Source organism: Aythya marila (assembly GCF_965140915.1).
Source record: "Aythya marila genome assembly, chromosome: 9".
NCBI classification, from domain to species: Eukaryota; Metazoa; Chordata; class Aves; order Anseriformes; family Anatidae; genus Aythya; species Aythya marila.
This window is the reverse complement of record NC_139050.1, coordinates 17,029,186-17,056,253: the sequence shown is the minus strand read 5'-3', so window position 1 is coordinate 17,056,253 and position 27,068 is coordinate 17,029,186. Positions and strand designations below refer to the sequence as shown.

The 27,068-nt window shown below is 56.5% G+C and overlaps 2 protein-coding genes across 3 annotated transcripts in view; both read right to left on the bottom strand.

Annotated features, from left to right (window-relative positions):
* Positions 1–292: 292 nt before the first annotated feature.
* LOC309881368 (intestinal-type alkaline phosphatase-like) lies at positions 293–2,922 on the bottom strand (the record flags this gene model as incomplete). Its single annotated transcript, XM_082767235.1, has 10 exons — positions 293–579; positions 715–831; positions 923–1,114; positions 1,230–1,364; positions 1,451–1,520; positions 1,598–1,732; positions 1,810–1,982; positions 2,071–2,245; positions 2,313–2,428; positions 2,763–2,922. The coding sequence occupies 10 exons, from the start codon at positions 2,920–2,922 to the stop codon at positions 293–295; spliced, it is 1,560 nt and encodes a 519-aa protein (XP_082623361.1).
* A 1,557-nt stretch (positions 2,923–4,479) lies between these two features.
* DIS3L2 (DIS3 like 3'-5' exoribonuclease 2) overlaps positions 4,480–27,068 on the bottom strand; it is a 188,458-nt gene continuing 165,869 nt past the window's right edge. The window contains exons 16-22 of one of the 2 annotated variants that reach the window (XM_082766823.1): positions 15,009–15,192; positions 13,662–13,748; positions 8,992–9,139; positions 8,607–8,737; positions 8,252–8,356; positions 7,651–7,752; positions 4,480–5,280 (exon numbers count right to left, since the gene is read on the bottom strand). In XM_082766823.1, the coding sequence (XP_082622949.1) occupies positions 5,182–5,280; positions 7,651–7,752; positions 8,252–8,356; positions 8,607–8,737; positions 8,992–9,139; positions 13,662–13,748; positions 15,009–15,192 (856 nt within the window). In that variant the 3' untranslated portion in view covers positions 4,480–5,181. The remainder of the gene's footprint in view (positions 5,281–7,650; positions 7,753–8,251; positions 8,357–8,606; positions 8,738–8,991; positions 9,140–13,661; positions 13,749–15,008; positions 15,193–27,068) is intronic. The other variant, XM_082766824.1, reaches the window with a different exon arrangement.

Genomic DNA, 27,068 nt, shown 5'->3' with positions numbered 1-27,068 from the left:
GTGCCTTAGCATCTCGAAGCTGTGCAGACTCCCTCCTTCATCCCTAGGGGGACGTGGCAGCCCCTCACCCTTGCTTCATCTCCTCCTTCACCCTCAATGCCAGTCCCAGGGGGAATAAGGGGCCGCAACCTGGGGAAACTGAGGCAGGGGGCAGCTCCTTAGGAGGCAGCCACAGCTGCAAACCCTCACAAGGCAGATGAAGACAAACAGCCCGTGTTTTATTGCATCCCTCGAGCCCAGCCACAGCAGGGACCGGGCAGCCCGGGTTGAAGCAGGGCTCGGTGCGGGTCTCTCAGCCCCCCGCCATGTGGGCAGCCACGCAGAGGGCCAGGAGGGCGAACAGGGACTGGGGGGAGCCCTGGGTGCCGCGGGAGGCCCTGCGGGGTGCCCTGCACCGGGGCTCAGCGGAGTAGGGCTCGAGGCAGGCGGCGTAGGCCATGGCGTGGGCGATGTAGTGCTGCTCCTGCACCCCGTGGAAGAGGTGGGCCATGGGGCCCTGGGCCAGCACCACCACGTCCTCCCCGCTGTGGGTCTCCAAGTCGAGGGGCACGGCCGCCTGCTGCCTGTAGTCCTTGTCCTCTGTTGGGGAGGGGAGCAGGAGAAATGGGGCTGGGGGCAGCTGCAGTGACACCCCAGTGACACCCGAGCCACGTGGTGGCACCGGTGCCCATAGGACGTTGCCCCCCACCCCATTATCCCCCACCAGGCTCCTACCCACAGCGGGGAGGCTGGCGGCTGGGCGGCCCCCGTCACGGATGCTGTATCCTGGCCCATTGCCGTAGAGGATGCTGGTGTAGGCTTGCTTGTCCTTGGCCTTCTTGGGGGCCAGCCCTGGCACAGGGAGCAGGAAAGGGCACTGTCACCCTCAGGGCTCAGCACCCAGTGGGAGCAGGGATGCCCGGCGCTTGTCCCCGGGTCCCACCGAAGATGGAGGAGCCGCGCAGGGTGTTGCCCCCGAAGCTGAAGACGTGGGAGTGATCGGCTGTCACCACGGTCAGGGTGTCGGAGGGCAACGTCAGCTCCCCGGCCCGCGCCACCGCCTGGTCCAGCATGACGGCCTCCATCAGCGCCTGCTTGGCCCGGCCGCTGTGGTGGCCGTGGTCGATCCTGCCGCCTGCACGGGGAACGGGGCCGTCACCGCCTCACCACCACCCCCGTCCCGGTCCCCTGGAGCACCCGCCCGCTGCCGGGCCCCTCTCCTGCCCCCCACCCAGGGTGCCCGGACTCATCTTCCACAAAGAGGAAGAAGCCATTGGGGTTCCTGCGCAGGATGCGGATGGCTTTGTCGGTCATCTCCACGATGGAGGGGTCCGTGGAGGCGTTGCGGTTCAGCTCGAACTTCATGTCCTTGGGCTCGAAGAGGCCTGGAAGGGGGGAGAGCAGGACCAGGGGCTGCTTTGTGCCCACGCCAGGGTGACGTTGTCAGCGGTGAAGGCAGCGATGCTCTTACCCATGAGGTGGCTCACGGAGTCCTCATCGACCGCATCCAGGCCCTTCTTGTCCCAGACGTAGCGGGCGCCCTGGCAGCGAGAGGAGAGCTGATGGCGATGGCACGAGCTCCGTGCCCAACGATGGCACTGCATCCCCTCCACAATACCTGTTTGGTGCTGAGCCACTCGGCCACCAAGTCGCGCCCGTCCCTCCTGGTGCCGTTCTGAGCCGGGTCCTCCGGGTATTCGGGGTCTGGGGTCCCTCTGGGTGTCATATACGCCCGCCCGCCACCCAGGATCACCTGCAGGGAGCGGGGAGCTGCCAACGGCACTGGGGGCAGAGCATCGAGGGGCACAGCCCCCTCCTGCTATCGCTCACATTGATGTCCGTGTTGTGCACCAGCTGGTGGGCGATGTCCTTGCAGCCGTCCCGCAACGCCTCCTTGGGCATGTCGGCGTCGGCGTACCAGCTCCGGCTGACCGAGTGCGCGTAGGCTGCCCCGGGGGACGCGTGCTGCACCCGCGTGGTCGTCACGATGCCTACGGACTTGCCTGCAGCACGGGACAGGGTTGAAAGGGAGGGAACCCTGTCCGTGCCGTGCAGGGCTCTGTGATGGGATTGTCCCGTCCCCCCCCGTACCCGCCAGCCTGGCCCGGTGCAGGACGGAGTCCACCTCGTTGCCAAAAGTGGTGCGGCATTTGCCGTAGGCGGCCGCCCCGCTCAGCCCCAGCGTCTTAGCGTTGGTCTTCACCCCGCAGAGGTAGGCAGTGCCCGTGCCGGCGCTGTCGGGCACCTGCCGGTCGATGGTGTAGGTCTGTAGGAGAGCAGGGGTGAGCAGGGACTGGGGAAGCACGGCTGCCCCCCGGCGCTGCCCCTCTCACCTTGGCCAGGGCCACGTGGGGAAAAGTCTCCATCGCCAAGACGCTCTCCTCGCCCAAGCCGCCGGCCAGCTGCCCCTTGTAGATCCGAGCTGCCGACACCGTGGGCAGCCCCATGCCTGCGGGTGTGGGTGACAAAGGGCTGGGGCTGGGGACAGTCCCCTCCTCCCCAGAAAATGCCCAGGGTTGGCCACGGCCACCCATTTTGGGAGGAGGTGACCTGCCAGCCCCGTCCTCTCGCCAGCAGCTTGAGGACAGTTTTGTCCTCCGGGTGCTGCTGAGCCCGGCCCCGTGGGGGTCACACCACCCGGTGTCCTGGTGTCACCGTCCCCAAGGCTCTGGGAGAGGCCGTGGTGGCCCTGGGACAGCCGAGGGGAAGGAGGTGACAGATAGGAAAGTGCTGCACTCACGGGAGGGCACACGTCCTGCAAGCCCCCAGCCCCGGGCACTCACCGTCACCCACGAAGAGGACGATGTTTTTGGCTCTCTGGGCAGCCGGCTGCAAAGCCAGAGCTGCCTCCAGCCTCCTCCTGGCTCCTTCGTTCCAGTAGCCCGGGGTCTTCTCGGCGTCTGGAGGCAAGAGCAGAGCTGGGGACGTGCGGGGCCCCCCCATGTTCCCAACCCCATCCCTCACAGCCCCCTTCAAGCTCTCACCTGAGGCCGCGGCAGCGAGCGGGGCGAGGAGGAGGAGGAGGAGGAGGAGGCAGGTCCCAGGGGACAGCGGCCGTCCCATGCTGCCCACCCCGGGTCCCTCCCTGAAGGCCACCTGTGTCCAGGGCAGGGGGGGGACAGCCCTTTATGGCCCTGCCCTGTCCCGCCGGAGGGCTGAGCCCCCTGCTGCGGGTGAGCCGATGGGCTGATAACATTCAGGGACAGCTCCCAGCCCTGCCCTCCCCCGTGTCCCCAGCCTTCCCTGGGGGCACCCGTTGCCCCCCTGGCGAGGCAGGACCTCCAACCTGCCCCCGGGGAGCTGGGTGGCCCTGGGGCAGGAGGGGTCCCCTGCCGATTTCTTTATTATCCAATTTTTGGTTCCCTGGGCGAGTACCTGGGGATCTCCAGCAAGGAGCAGGGAGGAGGGGACTCTGGGACAGGCAGGGCAAAGGGCTGTTTTTGCAGACATGCTGGGCTGGGCTGGATTGGTCTCGTTTCCCAGAGAGACAACCCAAGGAGGGGACGCCGGGCTGAAGGGTAGGGGAGGACACCTTGCTGTCGGTGTCAGTGTCCTCAGGTTCCCTCTCCCTGGGGAAAAACCATCCCGTGGTGCCAGAGGCACAGCTCGGTGGGGCAGGAGAGCAGAAAACCCGCAGAGGAACGGACTGCTGTGACCCCAACCCTTGTCAGCATTTTGGGAGAGGAGACAGAGGGATGCCAGGGTCGTGGCACACGGATGCACCCTTTATTCCAGCCCCTGGTATCACAAGGCACCGTGACAGCTCTCTAGGCACGTGCTGTACCCAGCCCTGATCCACCCCAGGGCCCAATCACCCATCCTGCCGCGGGTAACCTGTGCTCAGCCAGATCCCTGCTGCGGCAAGAGGCGCTTGTGCCCGTGCCAGGGCCTCATCTGTCACCACTGATGATGCGGAGCAAAGTGCGGTGCCTGTGCTCCTTCCCTGCCTGGCACCATGCAGCCGCTCCCTCCCCCAGAAATCGATGCCTCCATCGGTCGCTGCCTGGCCCACGGGGTGATGACACGGAGGCTGAGGGCGCAGCGAGCACCACGGGGACGGTGTGGCAGACGGATGAAGCGCCCCACAGAGCCGTCCTCAGCAGATGCAGCTGTGGCTCCCTGGGCTGCCTCGAGTGCCCGGGATGTCCCCAACAGGGGGAGGAAGGCAGCCGAAGGGCTGTGTGTGTGTTAGGAAGGATGCAGCTGCTTTCACCCATGAACCTAAACCGTCCTGCAGCCCGGTGCCAACCCGCGGTCGTGGGGAGCATCGGCTCCGGGGGGCTGGCGTGGAACCGCGTGGGTTGGGGACACCGGGACCAAGAGACATTGGAGCTGGGCTGTGAGGGCTGGGCGCTTCTCTCCCACTCGGCAGGGAGAAGCTGGGACATGGGGCGTGTTCCTCGGAGTCCTGGGACGATCCAGCTGTGCCAGCAGCAGGCACAGCGCAGCCTCGGGCAGGCGCAGAGCCCGGGACAGCCCCGGCTCAAGCCGAAGGGTCCCGTGTGGGATTAGGCTGGAGGCCAGGGTGCAGGAGGCCGGAGCAGACGCCCAGTGACTGCCGGTGAGGGCTCAGACTGAGGGATTAGCCGCTGCAGCGCGGTCCGGGAGCACGCAGCGTAACCCTGATCCCCGCCTCCAGCTGAGCAAACAGCAGGGCTTGGATTTCGCAAGGCTCTGGGATGCGACAGGGGGACAGGAATCCCCAGGAGATAAGTTACGGCAGCATTCCTGGCTGGAAATCGAGGTAAAATGAAACCTGCACACAGTCCCAGCACGGCTGCTGACCTGGCTTTATTTCCTGATACGCAGCCCAGCCAGGAACCCTCCTGTGCAGCCCCTCGGCTCCCTCCCCATCAGCCCGCCCGGGGACGAGCACCCAGTCTAAAGCAGCTCTTCCACCCTTGGGGACACCGGTCCCTCACCTCAGGCACCCGCAGTGGTAAAGGCTGGGCACCCACTGCCTTTAAAAAAAAAAGAAAAAAAAGCTAAAAATATTTTTTGAGTAGAAATACTCTGTCTGGGGAAAGCCCTGGACCCTGCTCCCAGCCCGCCAGGCTGGGTTAAAATCCAAACCAGAAATAAAACGACAACGGTTTTAAAAATCTAATCCCCAGATTCCTTGTGGGTCCCCTCTGTCCCCCGCGGGTGCCGGTGCGGTGGTGGGGATGAAGGCTGCAGCAGGAGCAGCGAGGCCGGGCACGTTCATTTCTCCGAGCTGGGTCTCTTGAGCAGGGCACTGTACTTGAGGGGGACGCCCTCTGACTTCAGCACGACCTCCACCAGCGTGAAAATGGTGATCACCTTCAGAAAGGGGAAAGAGAGAGAGAGAGAGAGTTTCTCAGCGGGTTGGCATCAGACCAGGGTTTGGTTTGAGTCGCGCTGGCTTTTGTGCCAGCACAGGGCCACACGCAGCAGACCGAGAGCACCACAGCAGTGCTGCAGAGCCAGTTGGGGAACCCAAAGCAACCCAAATGAGCCTCCCAAAAACACATCTTCACTTAGCCCAGCCTGGTCAGGCCCCGACTTGTCCTCTGCGTGCTCGGGGCAGCAGCACGGGTGGCTGCGCCCTTGATTTTGGGTCCCCATCTCCCTAACGCCTGCCCGTGTCTCGCTGCAGAGCGCACGGCATCGCCAAATGCAGGGGCCTGGCCAGGTGCCAAAGGCGAGCTGCGGTGTTCCCAAAGGACACCAAACATTTTCTCATCATCCCATAACGAGGGAATGACCCGCCCGTGCCTGTGCAGCGAGAGAAGACCCGGGAAGGGAGCATATTGGTTGAGAGGGATGCGAGGGAATGAAGACTGGAGAAAATCGATTCCTCCTGCTCAGGAATGCGCCGCTGCCTGCCGCCGCCTCCCTGCCCCCCCCAAAAAATCAATCTCTTCATGCAATTGTGCAGATTAGAAATGTAAATCATCGATCAGCTCTGCTCCCAGAGCGGGGATAACGGGCTGGCTGGGACAGCGGGCTGGGGATTTGTGTGACCACCGTGAGGCCGTGCCCTGGAGTGTGTGGGCTCAGCCCTCGCTCGCTGCCTGCCACGTCCCCAGGGTCCAGCGGGGCCATCGCTCCCGGCTTTTAGGGTGGAGGAGCAGGCACGAGGCCACCCGAGGTAACCTTGTCCTCCCCGCTCATCCAGCGCCTGCTGCTCCCGATTCATCATTCCAAGCAGGAGAACCTCACCACCAAAATCCCAGTCTTAGCTCTGCCTCGTACTCAAGCCCTGGTGATCTCCTGAAGTCCGGGGGCAGAAGGAGGTGATGTGTGGGGTGGGGGCTCACGTCTCCCCTCGGCAGTGGGGCAGCCAGCCCAGACCCCTGCCCAGCTTCCTGCAGCAGCCTTCCCGTGCCTGGGGTGAGCCAAACTGGGAAGCAGGTGTCCAGGGATAGGGCCAGGCTGGAGCAGAGAGAGCTCGGTGCCACGGTGCCAGGGTGATGGCTCCTGTCCTTCAGCACAGCTCCTGGGCAGTCTGGCTCATCACAGGGCTGCGGGTTTATTGACTTGGGGATCTGCTGGCTCAGAGGAGAGCTCAGAGCATGCTCCCCAGGGAGGCTCTGGTGTTTTCCTAGGAGGCGTGGAGGATTCCTGGAGGAGTTTCCCCTATTGCTAAGTGTTTGTTTACCAAAACGGGCCTGGCTCATGCAGGGACATCTTTTTTTTTCTTGTGGGTTCCTGCTAGGGTGTAAGTGATACCCGCTCCTGTAGGACAGGAGGAGCTGAGGCCACTTCAGACACATCCAGGGGCTTCTCTGAGCCAAGCTGAGAAATGAAAGCGCAGCTCAAGAGGAGGCCAGTCCTGAAGAAAGGCTGCAAGAGCCAGGGAGCTCTCCTGATTCTGACCCTCCCGAGCTGGCAACATCTCCCCTGGGAGGGAAAGGATCTTCCAGAACACGCATCGTGTCAGCTGGAGGACCCCTGGTCCTGGCCCTGCATGGGGAGTCCTCTCCAGCCAGCCTGGAGCCCTCAGTGCAGGACAGGGTTGAATTCAGTCCTCCCATCCCCACCCAGGCAAAGATCAAGGCAATCAACACAGCTGTGACTTTATAGTTATGCCAGACAAAAGTTGGCAGAGAGGCACCACTTAATCAAGCCAGACAAATGCGATTGCTCCCTTTGATTGAGTCACCAAGTTAATAGATGACAGGGACACAAGAGAGAGATTTCTAGATGTTGTTAAGCCATTTGACACTGCATCTCATGAAGTCTGACTTAAAAAAAAAATGCTCCTAATTGGGTCTCAGCCCTATCACATGGGCAGAAACCCGATGGCAAGGCTGTGCCAGTAAGGGGGCAGGGTCTAGACGGGAGCTGATTTTACTTAACATCTTAATTGATCATTTGGAAGAAGGAAGTAAACAGCACGGTAATTAAATTCATGGAGGAAACTGGACTGGGAGGCAACACACAGCATAGATGGGGCAGAGTCTGAAGGCAGTGGTGGGGTCAAACGCAGGGGCAGTGATGGGGTGGAGGGGGCTGGGTGGAAGCCCAGCTGGGAGAGTAGGAGGCTGAGGTTGGGCTCACTGGGATGGGGACATGAGGGACAGCAGGACCTGGCTCCCTACAGGGCAGTCACATCTCCTCGTGAAGCTCATGGGGTCCATGAGTTGCACACAGCTTCCACACCTGCCCCATGGTCTTATGAGGCTGTCCTGTGCTGCGGGGTCTTACCTGGGACACAGATTCTTGCTCTGGCTTCTCTGGCTCCCACATGAGCGTCAGCTCCGGCTTCCTCCCCACCTTCTGGAAGTGGAAGCCCAGCAGGGGCAGTGCCTGCAGGGAGGGAGCACGTTGAGAGCTGCCTGTGGCCCCCAGAACCCTCAGCCCCGCTTCCCCCTTGACTGCAGCTGCGATGGGAAGGGTGCTGCTTTTGCCCAGCACGCTACATAAAGTCCTCTGCAGCTCTGTACCAGCCGGGATGCAGCAGCCCCTGAGTCTGAGCTCAGCACGTAAATCAGGAGCTGCTGCGATACACAAACAGCCCATAGATCACGCTATATGTCCTGTTTAAAGATGTCATTGCCAGCCGTATAACCAGGTTATTAAGAGAAGCTGCTGTCACTAACTGCAGGTGCTGGCCTACAGCAGCGCTGTCACAGCCCCAGATATACCGCGTGATTAAAGAAAAGGAAAATCAGCCTCTCTTCCCTTCCCTCCCTTCAGCCCCACGTTGCTCTCTGTCCTCACAAATCTGCCTTTATCCCCTTTTAACAAGCCTAGATCACCCGCAGCACGCTGCAGCCGTTCTCCGGCGAGGCGGCGAGGCACTTACGTTGCAGTAGATGCGCTTCTGGACTCCAAACTTCAGCACCAGGACGTCGAAGGCCTCGTTCAGCACGCCCATCACCATGGCCTCGGACTCCAGAGGACCGCACTCCTGCCGGGAGACCGTGCTGGTCACTACACCACGTCCCCACCTGGGTGTCTCCACGGGGAGCCCCACCTCACTGTGCGGTGTCTGGGGGAGCTGAGCGATGCTCACTCAGCGTGTGCCCTCTCTGTTTGCCTTCCCCCTGCCCAGCTGGGGAGCCAGGCAGCTGTGCAGTTCTCTGCTCTGGCGGTTTAGGCTGAGCCTTTGTGGGGATAATTCAATGAACACCCCAGGGGAAGACGTTCCCGGCTCCTACCCTGACGAAGATGGCGAAGAAGAGGTCAGCGCTGAGCTCCTGCACCCTCTTGGAGGCCATCTTGCGGTCGTTGCAGTGGTCTGCTTGCCTCTGGAGGGCATCTTTCTCCAGCTTGATGGGGGCGCTGGCACCTGAGAAGGAAGCAAGCGACAACGTCAGGCCCATATTCCTCCTCCAGTGATTCCCCAGAGCAGCCTGGACCCAAATACCCATTTTTTACATCCCCGCTCGCCGAGGACACCCCTGTGCCAGGGAGCTGCCCGGTGGGACACAAACCCCAAGCGCCCTGCATCCATGGGCAGGCGAGGCAGGGACCCAGGAGCCCTGGCTGTGTGGGGGCAGCCCCCTCCTCCCCTGGCAGCACCCAGAGCACCGTGGCACCCACCGAGCGAGGCGGAGAGCAGACGGTGCACGAGGACATCGGCGTAGCGGCGGATGGGCGAGGTGAAGTGGGTGTAGAAGGGCACGTTCAGGGCGTAGTGGCGGAAGAGGGTCTCGTCCTTCAGGACGCCGGTGCAGAAGTACAGGGCCATCTGGAAGGGGCGAGAAGAGAGGGAAGGGGGGGGGGAGTGAGGGGTGGTGGAGGGACCCTGAGTGAGGCTGGAGGGGTCTCAGGCTGTGAGACAGAGCCTGAGCTGCTGATGGTCCCTCACCTGCTGCTCCGTTTGGGCTGCACAAACAAGGCGGGTGGTGCAGGAGCTGAGTAGCAAAAGGGATGAAGCCCCAGCAACCAGTGGCTGCCAGCAGACCCATGTTCCCTGCACTCCTCTTGCAGCACCAGGCACCCTGCGGGGGTTCACCCTGGCTCGCCCCAAGGATTGCATTGATTTTCAAGCCACACGTGGGTTTAAGCAGCCTCCTGCATTGACTCAGGCCGTGGGGCTGTTTCACAAACCCCGTGTGTGCCGAGGAGCAGACTGGAAGGGGACAGCACAGCTCATCCTGTGCCTGCAGCAGATGCTCTCCCCGGAGCAGCTCCGTGCCAGCCTCTTTGGTTCTGGGTCTGGCTCTGCACACCCATCTCCTCTGCTCAGAGAGCCCCAGGGGATGCGATGAGCAGCTCTGCTGCCCGAGGAGGAGGAGGAGGAGGAAGAGGAGGAGGAGAAGACGGCCCCGCTGCGATCCCTGCTGCTTCATCCCACGATGACAGCTGGGAAGCCGAGCGGCTAGACTGCCCAGCTAAACCAAACCCGGCTGCACCGCCCCTGTTATCACACACGTTGCAGCTTTTATTTTCACATCTGTGAAACCCCAGCCCTCGGGGCTGGGAAAACAACGGGGCCGAGCCCAGGCGGGGAGGGGAGGCTGCACGGGGTCAGGGGGGTTGCGGAGGGGTCACGGCACAGTGGCGACGGAACGAACCCGTTTCAAAATCAGAGCAAGTGATTTAAAAAAAAACAGGAGTAGCCAGCTCTGATTACAGAGCCGTCCTGGGATCCAGGGTTTGGGCAGCTGCATCCTCCGTTCTCCAGCCCAGCGGCGCAGCCAGCTCCTGCTGAGCAGCTCCGCGCTGATCCGGGCAAGCAAATAAAGCAGGTTAAAAAAAGCAGCATCGGTCCCGGCCTTATTATGAGACCCGAGAGCTGGGATAGGAGCTGAGATGGCTGCCAATTTCCACAACCCCGAATTAAATTGTTTCTGATGGACTCCACGAAGGATGGTCTCCACTCAATTAGCTCGGCTCCCTCCAAACGAGGCTGTGCGTGGTCGGGCAGGGACACACGCTAGGCTCTGGAGGCTGCTGCGGGGGAAGACAAGTGCCCTTGTGCTGCCTGACAGACAGCTCGGCGATCCGGGGGGGTTACAGCCACTGCTGCCAGGCTCCAGGGGAAAAGGGAGGAAGCTCCCCACGACGCCAGGCAGGCAGGGAGGGGTGCCCAGAAGGCAGAATGCACCTGGCTGATAGCACAGGTTGAAATTTTTGCTATGAGAAACCACTGAGAAGCACCCACCCCTGCCCTGCACCCAGCAGAGCACGGCACCCTCTGCCTCATTTCAAGCTGGAAAAGATGCTGCTTGCTTCTTCCCGAGAGATGTGCTGGCCAAACCCCGCTGCTGCTGGGGCCAGGACTGTTTCTGGCACCCTGCTGACAGCTCACGACCCTCACCGAGGCTACGAACAGCTTGGGAATCGCACCAAAAGCACTCCTCTGAGCTGCAGCAAGGTTACGCACCGCAGGGAGCCCAGTCTGACACTTGTCTGATACCTGTCCTCAGCCCCACGACAGAGCTATCCGGTGACAGCAGCCCGACACAAAGCAGATGTGTTCCCATTAACGGATTTGACTCGCCAGTGGTCTCCAAGCCGGGGGTCTGATTGCTGCGGTCCCGGGAGAACCGTGAAATAAATCAGCCCCAGCCAACCAGGGGAGGCTTTGCTCTTATGGACAGATTGAATCCCCGAGTGACTGAGCCCCTGAAAAATTATATGTCGCTGCTCTTTCATCTGTTACGAGCCTCCTGGCGTGGCAATCCAGGCACTCCCGCAGACACACACGTTACCGGTTGCTCCCCATCTCCTCCTCCTCCACGAGGCCGATGCCTTGACCACCAGCACACAGCAAAGACGGAAGATTTAGGGTGGCGTGAGCACGGGTTCAACCTGTAGGCTGCCTGTTATGGCTGATGTGACTGCAGCCTTGTCCCTGAAACGCCAGCTTCATCACGGGGGGCTGAGACGTGCACAGGGCCATGGGTCACCCCTCGGCGCCCTGGGCCCCTCCACGCCATCTGTCACGGCGATGGCTCAGCTCTCGACACCGGCACGGGCTCGGCATCTCCACGCTCTGCAGCTGCCAGCACGCAGATCTCTGCTCAACCCCATTAGAGGCCACGGAGATGGGCAGGATGGGGCAGGTTTTCCTTCCCATCTGCTCCAGTATCAGGGGTAGGCAGCAAAAAGTCCTCCTCCCAGGGAAAGCTTCCACTTGGTGGCTGCCTGCCCCTTCCGAGGGGCACTGACATGGCTTTGCACTGCCCATCCTCTGCACGTAGCAGGAGGAACAAGAGTGGGGATCTGAATTGCTTGGGGTTTTGGGGAACTGGGACCACTTGCCCACCAGTCCAGCCCACAGCGAGTGTGGTCAGTGAACAGGAACTGCAGAGGACAACGCCGTGTCTGTCACCCAACAGCTCCACAGTCCTTTACAGAGCAGAGATCCTACACACACACCGCTGCACGCACGTCCTGGATCAGATTGGGAATGGCCCTGAAGATGGGAGAGGAGCGTCTGATAACCTGGCTGATGGCTTTGGGCAAGCCTGAGACTCCATTTACAAACCAAACAACGCCTCAGCTAACGGCCAGGTGAACGTGCTCATCCCAGGATCAGGACAGATTTGCACTCCTTCTGGCTCACGCACAGCTTTCAGCAAGAAGAGCATCCCAGTGCACGTCAGTGCCACCTTGCTGGGGATGCGGGCAGGCAGGAACAGCACTCACCTCCCAGAGGCTGTCCTGCAGGGCCAGCGGGCTCAGCTGCAAACTGAATTTTGGCTATTATGCAAGTGTGCCAGACAGCAGGCCTGCCAGGAGAGAGGGGACTGCGCAGCACACCTGAACACAAGGGCACCTTCATCTTCCAAGGAGGTTGTGAGCCTAGTTCCTGCCAAAATCCCGTGTCTTGTGGAAAATCTCCTCTAAAAGCTCCCTCTCTTTATTTCTTCTTCTTGCCCAAACTGTTATCTACTCCCCAGAAGATTTCATTTACTGAGCCTTCATGTCTTCACGTACTGCTTTAACTTGTTGAGATGTAGCCCTGTGAATGCAATAGCCACTGGGAGGTATTTCAGAGACCTGACACCTCTCTGACCACAGAGAGAAGAACTGAGCAAGTCAGTGGGTCCCAAAAAGCTCATCTCTTCCTCCATGTCAGCGCAGAGCCAAGTTCCTCCTGCCTTGCTCATCCCTCCCAGCCGGCAGCTGGGCTTGCTCCAGGTTTGCACCAGTCAGCAGGACCATGGAGGAACCCCAGGGAATGCACGTCACCTGTTAGCACTTTCCACAAGAAAAGGAAGACGTGACAGAAGGGACCAGGACAAACCCAAGCAGGACACGGGATCTGGGACAATGCAGCCAGCTCCAGAGGACTCCACCTACGAAGCAGCACTCCTGAGCTGAACACACCCACGAGGAGGTGATTTACTGAATGCCTTTGGTCCCCAATTCCGCTTGCAAGCGTTAAGTCACTAAAGTACAGCAGGACTTCAGGCAACTGCTAATGAGTAAATGGAGCAAATGAGCTAATTAGAAGAGTGACAGTGAAATGAGCGATGTTGGGAAGATGATTCATTCCTGCGGCGATCAGCAGGCCACAGCAGAGAGACTGTTCCAGCAGCATGCCCCTTTTCCCTGTGGGGTAGGACTTCCCTCAGAAGAGGCTGCACTATGCCCAGCTGCAAACACAGAAGGGCAGATGCTTCATAAAAACTTTTATTTGGATGGTGATAAGCACCCAAGTAAGTGTCCTGAGCTGCAGATGCATCAAACACGACAATCAGTGGGAACAGCACAACAAAACTCCCCTGCACAGGCCTTTACAGAAGGTTTCTTGGCCTGGAGGGAGACCAAAGGGTTTCCAGAGCTTTCTTGCTTCTAAGAGAACCTGTCTGGGTACCAAACGGTGATCTGTGACCAACCCCACAGCACTGCTTTGTCCTGGCTCCTGATTCCTTCTGTGGACAAGAAGCCAGTTTGGATACCATGATGTGAGGAGCTGCCACAAACACGAGCCAGCTCCTCATGGTGCCCACTGGGTCCTCGTGAGTCTGCTTGTGTCCTGCATGTGACTTCCAAGTGTGCAATGCTGCAACCCCACAGGGGCACTGCGGGGCACAAGGAAAGGCTCAGCCTGACCCTGCCATCTAGTAAAGCTCTGCTGCCCGGGGAATATCCACAATGCCAGCTCCACGGGGCTGAAAGCACTGAGCTCGGCATCCATTTGCTCTCCCGCTATGAAATGATGAGCTACAGAAATGCAGAAAGGGCCAGGGTGAAGATGGAGCCACGGCAGAGAGCTACAACAGATGTGTCTGACAGCACGGTGTGGGTCTTACCTGCATGGGCCTGGAGAACATGTTGGTCAGCACTTCTTTCCTGGCTTCGGAGTATTTGTCAGCCCCGAATGTTTCATTTAAGCTTTTCTGGAGGAGAAGAAGAGACAGTTTTCAGTGCAGGCAATAGGAGGAATCAGATGGATTGTACTGGGGAGAACAGCAGCTCATCAGAGCCACATTCCTCTTTTCCCTGCATGTCCCCTTGTAAAACCAAGAGCCCAAGGAAAGCTGGGGTTTGCTCTAGTCCCATCAGGCAAGCACAGCCCCCCCAGGACTGCACACAGGGCTTCTGAGCACTGAGCCCCCTCTCGGGGCTGCAGGCAGGGAGCACAGGGACCACTGGCTGCCATGCAGCATGTGAGAGCGCTCGTAACCCCTTCATCACAGGCACTAATGGGACCCTGGGGAGACGTGGGGTGGGAGGTCACCACCTGGGGCTACCAGCAAGGAAGGGGCTGGGAGAGTTGAGAGCGTGGAAGAGGAGCTGAGCGCGCAGCCCCGTGTCTGCTGACATAGCTTGGTCACAGCCAGCGAGCGGGGAAAGCAGTCCCAGCCGATGGAGGGGCGTGAGGGAGGCCAGCGGGGATGTGATTAACAGAGGATTATCCACAGTCCAGTTGCAACGAGGAAAGAAAAGCCTGGAAGCTGCGCTGTTCAGCTGAGTTCAGCCTCGGGACAGAGGATCGCTCCGATCCTTCCCATGCTGGCTGCTCCTGACCTTTCCCAGCACTGCTCTCTGGTCCTTCCCATTCCCCGTTCCCTCCCCTCCCTGAGATCTTCAGCAGTCCAGACAGAAACACCTCCCTTCAGAGCCACCTCCCTTGTGGTACAGAGCAAGTAAGCCACCCAGGATCTCCCAAGAAGGCAAAGAAAGGAAATCTGGGTGCTCCTGCACCGAGACATCCTTCCTATTGCCCTGCTTTGAACAGAGAGGTGGAACTTGGGCACTTACAAAGTCTTCTCACCCTGCTCCAAGCTCTGAGCACAGCACTGCCTGAGCAGGACAAGCTGGGCCACCCCTGCTCAGCACTGGTGGGGTCATGAGGGAGTGAAGGAGGCGTTTTGTTTCGGCATGGAATAGCTACTGCCTCAGCTTGGACTCATCCTGGGGTGACTGCACGGGTGCTTTTTGTCCTGAAAGCCCTGCCTGGCCCTAGCCCTCCTTCCTCCCCTTCGCTCAGCAGCGCTGCAGGAGCTGGAGGGATGGTGGCCTCAGTGCTCCTCACACCGCTGCCTCGAGGAGGAGCAGGGAGAGACAGGGCAGGGGATAAACCACACGCCGCAACCACACCGCCACACAACCACCCCCCTTCTCCCCTGCAGTCCCCGCCAGCCCAGCGCACTCACGTGCAGGGTCCCTGCAGTGCTGAAGTCGATGTCGAGGCCGACTTGGTTGCAGAACTCCATCAGGTCTTTCAGCAGCTTGGTCTGGGGCGGGGGGTGACGGCGAAGCAGGGCCTGCTCGGGGAAGGAGCGGTAGATCTGATGGGCCACGGCCATGTTCGCCAGCAGCATGAACTCCTCCACCAGCCTGCAGCAGGAGAAACGCAAACCCAGGTCCCAGTTAGAGAGGGGGTTCCCCTGGGAAGCGAAGCCATTTATTAGCTCCTGGCCAGTCCAGAGCGACGGGGACTAACAGGACACGGGGGGATGAGGGAGCAGCTTGCAGTGGCTGTTAGAAAGGAAGATTAGATGCGAGACTGCAGCAAATCCCCCCCCAAATTCTCACTTTCTAGCGGAGGTTTTCCCCAGGGACTCGGAGCAGCCTGTCTTAGTGGTACAGGCAGGCAGAAGCCGGCGATAAATTGACAGCTTAAATTAGGGTAAAATAATCTCCCTTTAGGTCATTTTATCCCCTGAAACGCTCGACAAGCAAAACAAACGCCGTGCAAGAGATAGCACGGAAAACAAACAGGCGCTGCTCTCTTCTCGGTCCAGAGAAAACAGCGTCTCGTTGTTTCCATCCCGAGACCGACGTGTGTGGTCGGGGCCCGCCACGCAGCCCTGCCTCCGGCATCCCAGCGGTGCCAGGACCCTGGGTGCTTCTTTTAGGACCTCCTGGGGGTTGCCCAGGCTGGGTGAGCTCCCCCCTTCTGCCTCCAGACTCAGCGAAATGTGGAAATCCCCAGGGCTGCACGCTGCAAAGAGAAGCAGCCCCGGCGCCGGGGATGGTTTTGGGGAGCATTACAGGCTTTGCTGCCCGCTGTAGGGCCGTGCCACGGGAGACTTGTTTTAACTGGGCTCAGAGAAGCAACGAGATGTGCTTCACCGGGCTTCCTGCTATTTGCTGCACGTATTCCCAAGGCTCCTAACCGGTCCTCATTGCCAAAAAAGATAATAGATTTCCAGAAGTAACCTCAGGCTCCACGCAATGCCCAAGCGAGCTATTACTGCCGACGCTGGCTCAGCCCTGCTGCCGCCACGCAGCAGTTTTGTAGGGCTGCCTTAGGGCATCTGGGATGGAGCCGGTGTCCTGCAGCCCCCTGCTCCTGCCCGGGGCATCACCCGGGTGGGATGTGCAGGGCGCTGCGCTCCCAGGGTACGTGCTCCAGCTGCGATGCGCTCCCAGCCCGGGAGAACGTGCCAAAGACTCGAAAGAGAAAGGAAATAATTAAAGACGAGCCCAGCGGAGGAATTAGCACACGCTGCTTGTAATCAGCAGTGGAAATGCTCGTCTTTAATGGGAAGGAGCTCCCTTAACAAGAGCTTTGCGAGCTCTCCCAGCGCTGGGAAGCTTATTGCTGCCGAGAGGCCGACGTTTCAACGCCTTTTGGGAGGGCAGCAGGGACAGGCTGCGGCACGGGCAGCGTGGGGAGGCACAACCTAAATGGGAAGGGACCGATCCCATCCCCTAAAGCACCAGCTGAACGGCAGATGCTCCCAGAAGCTCACGGGATGGGGCAGCACGGTCAGCGTGCAGGAGTGCTGGGGCCGTGCGTGCTTGGGATGGGCGACTTCCAAGAGGGCCGAGCAAAGCTCTTGCTGCTCCTGTGCAGCTAAACCAGCAGATGGCAACATCGGTCCCTCTATGGTCACCGGTGCCTGGGGGCTGTGGGACAGCATGGCCCAAGGGTGCTGGGCACCACCCCGCTGGGCACCACCAGGGGTGGGTGGCCAGGAGGCTGCAGCATCCCCATCTCGCAGGTGGGGGTGAATCTGGTGGCTCTCACCCAGCCATCACGCTCGCAGACAGCAGTAGGGGCCGTGCACACGCTTGCAGAGCCCAAGGGTTGTGCAGGGCTGTGCCAGCCCACGCTCAGACCTGGGGAGGCCTTTCTGCCTCTACCCAGCTCATAGCAGCAAATAGCACGGGCTGCGAACAGACGCACGCATGGGCAAAAGCTGCCCACGGGGTCCCTGCGCCTTCCTCAAAATGCGGCCTCGAAGGAACGAGTTGCAAAACCATTTCTGAAGGCAAAGCAATAAACACCTGTGAACAGCATTTCCTCTTTGCACAATGTGCTTATCTCATGTCCTGGAGATAAGCTCCACCAGCAAGTGCTCAGGCAGCTCCCCTGGTTCTTCTTCCTCCTGTTGCTCCTAAGTGTGAAGCCTTTACCTCCTACCCCCAGCGACACTTAGGGCTGGAAGCAATTTTCACCTGATTAATAAGTTTTGTTTTACCATTTTAGGGCTTTGGGCTTTAAAATCTTCCGGGCATATCCTCATTCTGACATTGCATCTTCTGAATTGAAGCTAATACCTGAGAGCCCTCCTGTCAGAGATGCTTTTACACCCAAAGGAAAACTGAAAGAGATTTTTGCTCTGCAAAATCCCTCCCTCTCTGTTCTGCACCTCCATACCTGGAGAATCAGCCCCCAGACAGCATCAAAGACAGCCTGCATCGAGACAAGGTACCCGGCGCATGGTTGGATTGACAACACGGGCAGAAAAACCTTACTGGGAAGCATCCACGAGCTTTGCACCCACGGCAGGGTGCAGGAGATGACCGCAGAGATTCAGGGTTAAAAAGCTCCTCGTCTTGTTCACTTCCCAAGGCAGGGACAGGTTTTGGGTGACACATTTGGGGTTTGCCCTTGCGAGGAGCAGAGAACACAGGTGAGGTGTAACACAGAGGACCCTTCCCAGCTCTAGATCATACAGGGACCAGCACCGGGTGCCACCTGCACCAGCAGCCACGCTGCCACCCTGTAACTTGTCTGGAGCTCAATGACAAGAGGGTTTTCTTTTTTTTCTTCTTCTTCTTTCTCTTCTTTTTTTTCTTAGAACAGCCGAGCTCGGAGCTTGGCTCGGCGCGGCTGGCAGACAGGAGCGCAAAGAAAAATATTTCACGGCTAAAAAAAATGGAGACAGAAAGGCTAGTCCATCTGAATGCGCACCGAATGAATCCCATGTGAAATGCAGCCTAACGCCATCGCTACAGTTTCCTCTGGATTAGCTGAGCTATCCTTGGCTCCCGCCTCCATAAAATCCCATAAACAATCTGATCTGAACTTTTGCCCTTTCCGTGCTCATGCGAGGTTTCCTCCGCCGTCCCGCGGAGCAGGCCGGGGGCTGGCAGGTGGCTGTCCCTCGCGGAGGTGCCTGCAGATCCCAGCCGTCCCGCTCGCCCCGGCTGCAGGAGGGAGCGTTTCCCAACCTGTTCCGTGCATCATTTAGCTCGTGCACATGTGAGAGGGAGGGGAGGGAGGGGCGGGACGGCTCGAGAGCTCTGCAACGTACGTAAGCATCTTCTGCCGGCTCTTTCAATACCCAGATTTTGCTCGTGAATTATGGGCTCGGTGCAGGAGCTGGTGGGTGAAACTCTATCCCCTGCCTTATGCAAGAGGTCAGCCGGAGTGTATGGGTTTCAAAAGAACTCGCCTTCGAGTCTCAAACGTGAGCAAAGCGTGCCAGCCCCTACAATCCACCGAGGCTGCAGGTTTCGGAGATGGTCTGAAAACACAGGACATGGTGCTTTTCAAAGCACATTATGATGGCAGTGGCTCGTGCAAGGCAAATAAGCACCTATGAAACCACCCAGCTGAGAAGGACCGATGACACCTCGACAGCAGCCCCAGAGCCAAGCTGCTGGGCTGTAACTCTTCTCGCACAGCTCCTGCCAGAGCCAAGCATCTGTGGGACATGGGGTGAGGAGCTGTACATTCAGGCACTGGAGCTGCTTTAGTACCAGGGCTATTATCTGCTCTGCAAAAGGTTAGCGAGACCCTTTCCAATCCCTTGACGTCAACCCTGAAAAACTACTCGCATCCTCAGCGAGTTGTTTTGTTGACGGCAAATAAAACATTGGCTTCTCATGCCAAATTTCTGCAGAGCAAAACAGGGCAAGTAACTGTTGGGCTGCTTGCTTCCATGGCAATGTGGCCAGGCTATCCAGCAGCCATCGAAGTGCCCACTCTCCCTGATTAACTTGACAAATGACATTAGCTAAGCAGTGTTCGCCACATCTAAGAGACAAGAAGTACTTTGTTTGCAATCCAGTAAGTGCAGGAACAAGGCAGGCAGCTTGATTAAAGCGAAGCGACATTAAAACATCTGCCCCTTCCACCAGCCAGCCTAACGGACCCGCAGGCTTCAGAGCAAATGACAGAGAGGTACGGCTGCACAAATGAGCCCAGCTCTTCCCCTGTGCCTTCTCTTTCACCTCCCTGTCCTCCCACAAGACGTAACCGCTGGCTGCATCCCAGGCGTGTTCTGTGGAAGTGTTCTCGTAGCTGAGGCACAGACACAGAGACAACCCAAATCACCACCTACCTCTCCCACCGTAGGGTTTTTCTTGCTTTTGGCAGGCTTTTTGGAGAAGTTGGTCCCCTCTCCACACGTAGCTCACTGGGGCAAAGTGCTCCCAAAGGGACAGAGCTGAACCGTGCTGAGCTGGAGTCCAGCCACTCAGGTGTTCTGCCACCAGGTAAACCCCAGCATCCCCCCAGCATCACGGACTCGGGTCAAATGTGATTGGATCATTTCCCCAGGTTACCAAATTTCTTTTCCCTATCCCACTACAAAACCCCATCTGTTCATTTCCATCCTGTCTGCTCCTCAAAGCGTTTGTTCACCCCTGCACAGGGAACAAAACTTTTGCTGTCCAAACTCCTTCCCAAGCTCTGGGCGACTGTGCAGATGAGATTTCTGTCCCTGCTCTGTGCTTTGGCCAGACATCAGGGCCTCTTGTTTCCCAGCCTACATCTAAGCGTCTGCTTGCCAGCTCCATGCCGGATCCAAACAGGGAGAGAGCAGAAGAGCTGTGAAGGCATCACGCTTGGTTTGTGTTTGAATCGAACAGTGCCATGGGAAGCTGGTGCACAGAAAAGGAAGGCCTGGCCTGTTCACGCGTATCTGAGCAGGCTCTGGAGACACTGATGGATGTACATCCCTTACCGAGGGCAGTACAGAGAGGGAGCCCTCCCTCTCTGCTGGCTTGCAGGGGATTATCGCAGCAGCGCAATCTCATAACAAACAGATCTACAGCCACCTCCTGGGAATGTGACTCTAAATCCTGCTGTGCTCACCAAGGGAAAGTCACCTTCCGCAAAAGGCTGCGAGCAGCGCTGCGCACTGCAACGCACCCAACAGCAGCAGCAGCTGCCGAAGGAAAGTGGTAAACAAACAGCATCACAGTTCTCCAACACGTCTTCTCCAGAGCGTTCAGTCCAAAGATGCTGAGTACAGCATGACTTTTTCTTCTTTTCTTTAAATCACGTACATTTATGTTTGATTACAGCTCTTCCACAAAGCAAAGAGACTCGAAAGGTTCCTATAAAAGCCCTTCTGAGAGGAACATCAGCTAAGCCTGCATCTCCTGAGAGTGCAGCCTGACAGAATCATGCTCTTTGGCTAGTAGCCAGACTGCAGCTTGCGATGGCCCTTTTCCATGCAAAATCCAGCAAGTATAGTATACCGTCCTCCTGGTGACACTCAGCCTACCCAACAAACAGAAGCATCTTCAGCCGTGCACTGCTGCTTCAAGAGTTATGAAAATTAAATCCCATTTTCCAAGAATTGGATCGCAGCATTATACATGAGCCTTGCAATGTTGGTGTGGAGATCACTTTGCCAAGGACAATGGCCAAAAGACCAAAAGCCCTACATTTTTGAAAGAAAAAGGAGTAAAAGGCAAGAACACCAGTGGTTCCTGGCCTGATTAAAGTCATTTGTGCTCCTTTCACAGCTAGCAGTAGCCTTGAACAAAGCAGAGCTGAATAATGGAATTACTCCACTTTCTGAGATTGCTCAATTAGCTCTTGGTTAAAACTGTTAACATTGAAACTTGATGACAATAGCAGCTCTGAGGCAGTTTCAGATTCATTTCTTACTAAGCTAGAATGGCTTTTCCCTCTAATGAACTCCCTTTCCGGGGTATAATGAATGTCCTTTTTATTAGCTATGGTGCCTTCCCCATAATGGATGCCTAGAACACAAATGTACAGGAGGGCTTTCTGAATACAAATGCCATTTACTGGCCACTCTCGCACCTTTAGACTGGTAATAGCACGATACCACTCCCTTCACTTTAACCAAATTAAGTGTGCTACAGTGGAAAACTTTAAGCTCCCAATCCTGACGCTGGGCCACTGAAGGCATTTGGCACGATTAGGAATTAATTGCTTAAAGCCTGATGTACCGGGTTTGCACACGGGGATTTAGACCGCAAGGCAAAACCTCAACCATTTGCCTTATTTCCTTTGAAATTATTGACAGGGCTTTACACAGAAGAGCTGACTTCATCTGGCAGCACAGCGTCAGGCCAGACGTCGGAGCGCTGAAGCGGCCGTTGGGCCTACAGCGCCTCTTGGTACTAGGCCACACCGATGGCAACCGCTCTCCTCCTGGCCTCGTGCTCCTCAACCTCGCTTGAGATCTGTGTGAAGGGGATACGGGCAAAGCCTACCCCTGTCCCAAAGCCTCCCGGTCCCATCTTGGCCTAAGTGGTGAAGGGAACGGCGTCTAACCGAAACGAGACTCGCAGAGGACGCGGTCTCTGCAGGCTGTGCCTCTTCATTAAATGTTAATATGACTGCAGTCTGCTCCTTTTCATGCAAATTGGAGACAACCTTCAGACTCCTGGCATGAAGCTGAAGTGCCCCTCTGTGCCAAAGCAGCATCTTCTGCTGCCACAGGCCAGGGAGGAAAGTGTAGAACAGCACCCACACGCTCAGCCACACAGCACGTGGAGGCCCGGCTTCAGCAGCTCCCTTGGCCCCAGCTGCAGCCTTCTCCAAATTTTTCTCAGGACTACCAGATTTTTGAGGTCACTGTGCCTAAGCACGTCCCTGTGCAGCTCAGGTTCCCAGCCCAGCTTCCCAAGGATCCCTATCGGATCCAGAGAGCCACTGGCTGATGGAGATCTCATCTCCCAGAGGAACCCCAGAAGGCAGGTCAGGGCTTTGCTCGCCCTCTGCAGAGGGGGATAACTGGTGACCACTAATGCACACAACTAAATGCTGTGTTCAGCATTTAATGTTCTCTAATGGGTCTCTCTCTAATGGGTCTCCTAGGGGCAATCACCACCTGGGCTGGATAACCGCATTTTCAGGAATACTTTAGGATGCTGCCCAGCCACCCAGAGCCTGAGCAGGGACCCGAGACAGTTTTCTCCAACCCAAAGGAATTGGAGGTGGGCAAAAAAAAAAAACTAAGCAAAGTCAGGTCTGGGACAGCAATCAGGAGAAGGAAAATACCCCACAGAAGCAGGACTGAGGGCTGGCAGTCCACATTCCTGAGACGTACAGCTTGATAGGTGACTGGCTCTGAAAGCAGACCTTATGACAAGAATACTTTCATAGACACATAATATTAATGTCATCCAGAGTCCGGCTAAGAGGGGAATGGAAAGAATTCCTGAAGAAATGCAGACAGCCCCTCTCCTGACGTGAAAGTCTCCGGCCCCACACATCAGCCCAGCAGCGCCTGTTATCAGGCTGCATTTCCCACTGAAACAAGGAAGCAGGAATGAAAGGCACTTTTCCTCGCAGTTAAAAGTTTACGCAAGTGATTTATGGGTCAGAAAAATTAGCAAGTCCGTTGCTGAGTGCTCCATACAGCGGCATGTGTTACATGGCTGCTGACCAGAAATGCCAAGACCCATTAGGTGGAAGCAAAGGGCAGCGCGATGGAAAGTTAAAGATGCTTTTTGCCCATTTAATTAATTAGTCGGGTCTTTTTTTCCATCCTCTGCAGCCTTCATTAATGTAACACTGAAGTGAAGGAATATTAACAATTCAGACAACACATTAATATTAACACAACACCTGCAAAATGCAAATGTAAGTCCATTAGGTAAACAGATGATCTTAAGCCACTGAGGCAGAAATAACATTCTGACATTTCCTAGCATGCCTATCCTGCAGAGATACCGTCCATCACTTATGCTCCATTATAAAGCCATGGCCCTTGTATGTAGGGGGCTCCTCATCTGTTACTGGCCCCTGAAAGGATGAGAAAAACTTACATTTCCATCAAGACATTTACCAGTTTCATAAGGAAACTGTCTTACTAATGCCATGTCATGAACTAGAAAGATCAAAAGCAATTTTTAAAAGGATTTTATCTCTGTGCTACCAAGGGTTGGAGATAAAACCAGAAGCTGATAGCTTGTAAATATTAACCTACACTTGTGACTGCTCCAGAACCTGAGCTTTCTATTACAGTGCTTTAATCCGAGACAAATTTTCGTTAAGGGAGAAACAAACAGTTAATCACCTGGTGAACTGATAGTGCCCCAGGGAGTCACAGACTGCTAGAACTGGCCTCCCTGTACCATGTCCCCCCATGTCTCACCTGATGCTCACCCAGCCATTGCAGCTAAGGAGACTTAGACCCTGCATGTATTTCTCCTTTGAGTCTTTGGCTATGCTTTTTTCCCAACCTTACCTGACACTAAAGAGTTGATTACTTCCAAAGCATGAAGCAAACTTATGGACAAGTGGGAAATAAAGTTGGGATGAACATCCCAGATTGGAAGCATACCCAGAGATGGCCCATGACTGGGGGGAGTATCCATCTACCAACCTGGATGTGACCCAGGAGTCTGCAAAAGCTCATGAAGAACTGAACAACAAAAGCAAGTCAAAAAAAAATGTAGAAGACCAAAATCATGCACAGTAACCTAAATAATCTGGCAGCCAAAGGCAGCGGTGACACAATGACCCAATGTGTCTCCCCTGATGATTGTGAAGTGAAAACCAGGCAGTGACTTGCTAAATATCCTCTCTTTTGTTCTGCATCTCTGGTCCAACCTCCTGTTCAATGCAGGCTAACTTCAAAGTTGGATCAGATCGGCTTTTTCCACTTGAGTTCTAGCAATCTCCAAGGATAACTACCTCACAGCCCTTCTGGGTCCTTGATCCAGCTCTTAACCACGCTTCTAAGTGCTGTTTGGGCTTATAGGTAAAGAACTCCAGGAGGAGCCATCACCCAGACTGGCCAGCCTTTAGCAAGGGCCTTGCTGGAGAGGATTTCTCAGGAGAGACTGGCTGCAGATCAAGGGAATTAAAGCAACCACCAGGACCACCAGTTCTGAGAAGATCCATGGCAGGAAAACATGTTCAACCTCACGAGGTCCCCAGTGGGCACCCAGATACATCTGCTGAGGGCTGTGGGGCGCGCTGCTGGGGCTGCTTTCCAGGCAGGGCCGTGGCCATGCAGCGGGGCTCGCAGTGCTGTCCATCACTGCTCCTTCCCGACCTCAGATTTGCAGTTGTAGCACTGAGTGTGGGCAGGTTAAGGGGAATAGTTGTATCAATATGGACTGAGGGATCCAGCTGGCTCCGGGCGTATTATTCTTGGTCTGAAACGATCGCAAAGCACAACACACGAACGCTCTGGTTACCAAGACTTTCAAAGACATGGAAACCCTAAGGGGAGGGGAGCAAGGTACACGGGACACGGACACCAGATCGGGGTTAAAACAACCGACAGTAGTTGGCAAGGGGATGAAAGGCAAAGGGGCAACACAGGATTTGGGGGTGCTGCTTTCTAAACAGGGACTACTGAAATACTCTGGATAACTTCTGCTTTCATGCAGCCTCTTGGCAGATTAAAACATCCCAGAAGGTTTTACATCCAGCTCCTACAATCTTAAACTAAATATTAGGTGAGAAAAACATGCTTCTAAAGAAAAGTCAGGCATAGCCCTGAGTGAAAAACAATGAGCAGGAGAACTAACATATCAGGTTTATTGAACATACAACCAACAACAGTTTTCTTTCCCAAAAAGAAAGCCAAGGGAATGAAATGCAAAGAGATGAGCAGGATGGAAAAGCTGCAGGAAATTCAGGCAATCTCCCCCGACCCCACATCTCCCCCAGGCACGGCTCTCACCCTGCCTGGCCTCAGTGCTGCAAATTCCTGACAGTGCCTCATCCCCTCTGCAGCGGGACAGGCTCAAGGTAGGATAGGTCTTTTCCATCTGTAACTTCTCTCCCTCGACTTTTATGTGCATTGATTCAAAACCTACTTGATTTACTGGCATGGGGTTGTGAAGAGGCTGGCTTGGTCTCAGAACAGCCTGAGGTTAAAGGCAGCAATGCAATATCACCACCCTGTCCATTACATGAAAACGTTCAGGCCTGGATTTACAGTCACGTTCCAGCGAGCCCACACATCAGGGCAGGCTGAAATTAGCCTCATTTACACAATGGGGTTGAGAAGAAAGGGCTAAACGTCCTCCTGAAGTTCGGCAAACAGAGAAAGCCAAGCAGCATGGGAGCAGGCGTTCAACAGCACGCTTGATGCCAGGGAAGTGTGAGAGGAGGGTGCACGGTTGTAGTGACAGGGGTCTGCTCTTCTCCAGCTAGAGCTACGTACAGACAGACAGACAGATGAAGTAGCCTCAATGAGACCACAACAGCTTCAAGAAGGTTGGACTGGGACCTGTTGCTGTACGCAAGGAAGAATCATCTCCTCAAAGGCCAGAGATGGATATGACAACTCTGCAGAGCTGGATGGGTAAGAAAGGACTTTATTTCACACTCTCTTGAGACCATATAAAAGAGAGAACAAGCTCTGTTCACACCGAGATCTGCAAAACCTCACACGCTGCTGGGTGAAGACAGCAAATGTCTCAGCCCCTGGCTGGCACAACAGGAGAGCTAACCTGGTTACTCCTGCTGCTTCCTTCACTGCTTCATGTGGGTCACTCGGCTGCATCTAAGGGCAAAGCAACCAAAGCTAAGTCCCTGACAACACCCTGAAACTGCTCCTTTGGGCCAGGGTTTTATCAGATCAAAGGAAGTTTGGTTAAAATGAAGGACACAGGTGTGATGAAGAGGAGCCCTTGCAATGCCACCTTCCAGGCTGCAGAGTTGGGAGCTTGGGAGCTACAACCAGGGTTCAGCGGCACAGATCAACCTTCTGTAAAAATCCATCATCACCAAGAAGCAGACACACAGATCTGTCAGCACATTTGTGCTGCTGAAACCAACGGATCTCAGCACTGGATCATGATAAGATTTGCAATAGTCATCTTGCAGAGCCTTGACAGTGCCTTTTAATCCTCGGAAAAGGAGCACTTCAGGCATCAAATCTTGCCTTTGCATATGAGTGTTGCAAAGCCAAATCAACAAGCTCTTTTGGAGCACGGGGCATATCCTAAGATGCCCCAGAGCTTTCTTGTCCTACAGACATTGCATAGTAATCTCCACATGACAAAACAGAAATAAAACCATATATCCCCATGTCTTGGCGAGCCTCCAGTCCAGGCCTGACAGATACCTGGCCCTGGGTGCTGCATCTCTCAAGACAGCTTAACCCTTGAACGAACAGGGTATATCTGTATGTCTGGAAGAAGGAAGCACAATGTTAAATCTGCCTTTTGTTTCTATGCCACCATCCTGCATTGGATGGCACCGCCCTCCCCTTTTCCAGAGCCTGGATGTGCCAGTCCACACTGGGAATCACCATGGAAAGTCACCTGCGAAGACCCAGCTGCTGGAATTGTGAGGATGGCTCACAACTGATCGATAAGTCAATTCAGGAGGGGGCCAGTGAAGCTCCATCAGACGCTCTTCCCTGGCCAGTTTCAGCAGGGGACAAAACCACCAACAAACGCTGCCTGCAGCACCAACGTGACTGTGCCAAGAGGTGTCGAGAGAAAGGGGTCTCGGGGCAGTTAACGCACACAACCCAAGTACCCAGGAAAGGGCAGGGATTACCTGAACCTGGTAACCCATCTCAGGGGGTACAACAGTATCTTCTACTGCCCAGCAGCTTCCGAGTGCGCCCTTCTGCAGCAGGAGTGGCACCAACCCTGTTTTGGCTCGCTCCACAACACACCGAGACAGAGCTTGTGCTGAAAGAAGTGATGCGTGGAGGGGCTGAACGTCAAGGCATGGGAAACACAGCTGCTGGTACGTGCAGCTCAGGCACACCGCATGGCCTGTGAAAGCCACCCTCCCATTGTTATTTAACATCCTGCACGTTGCAGCCAGAGGCGCAGTCTCCCATCCG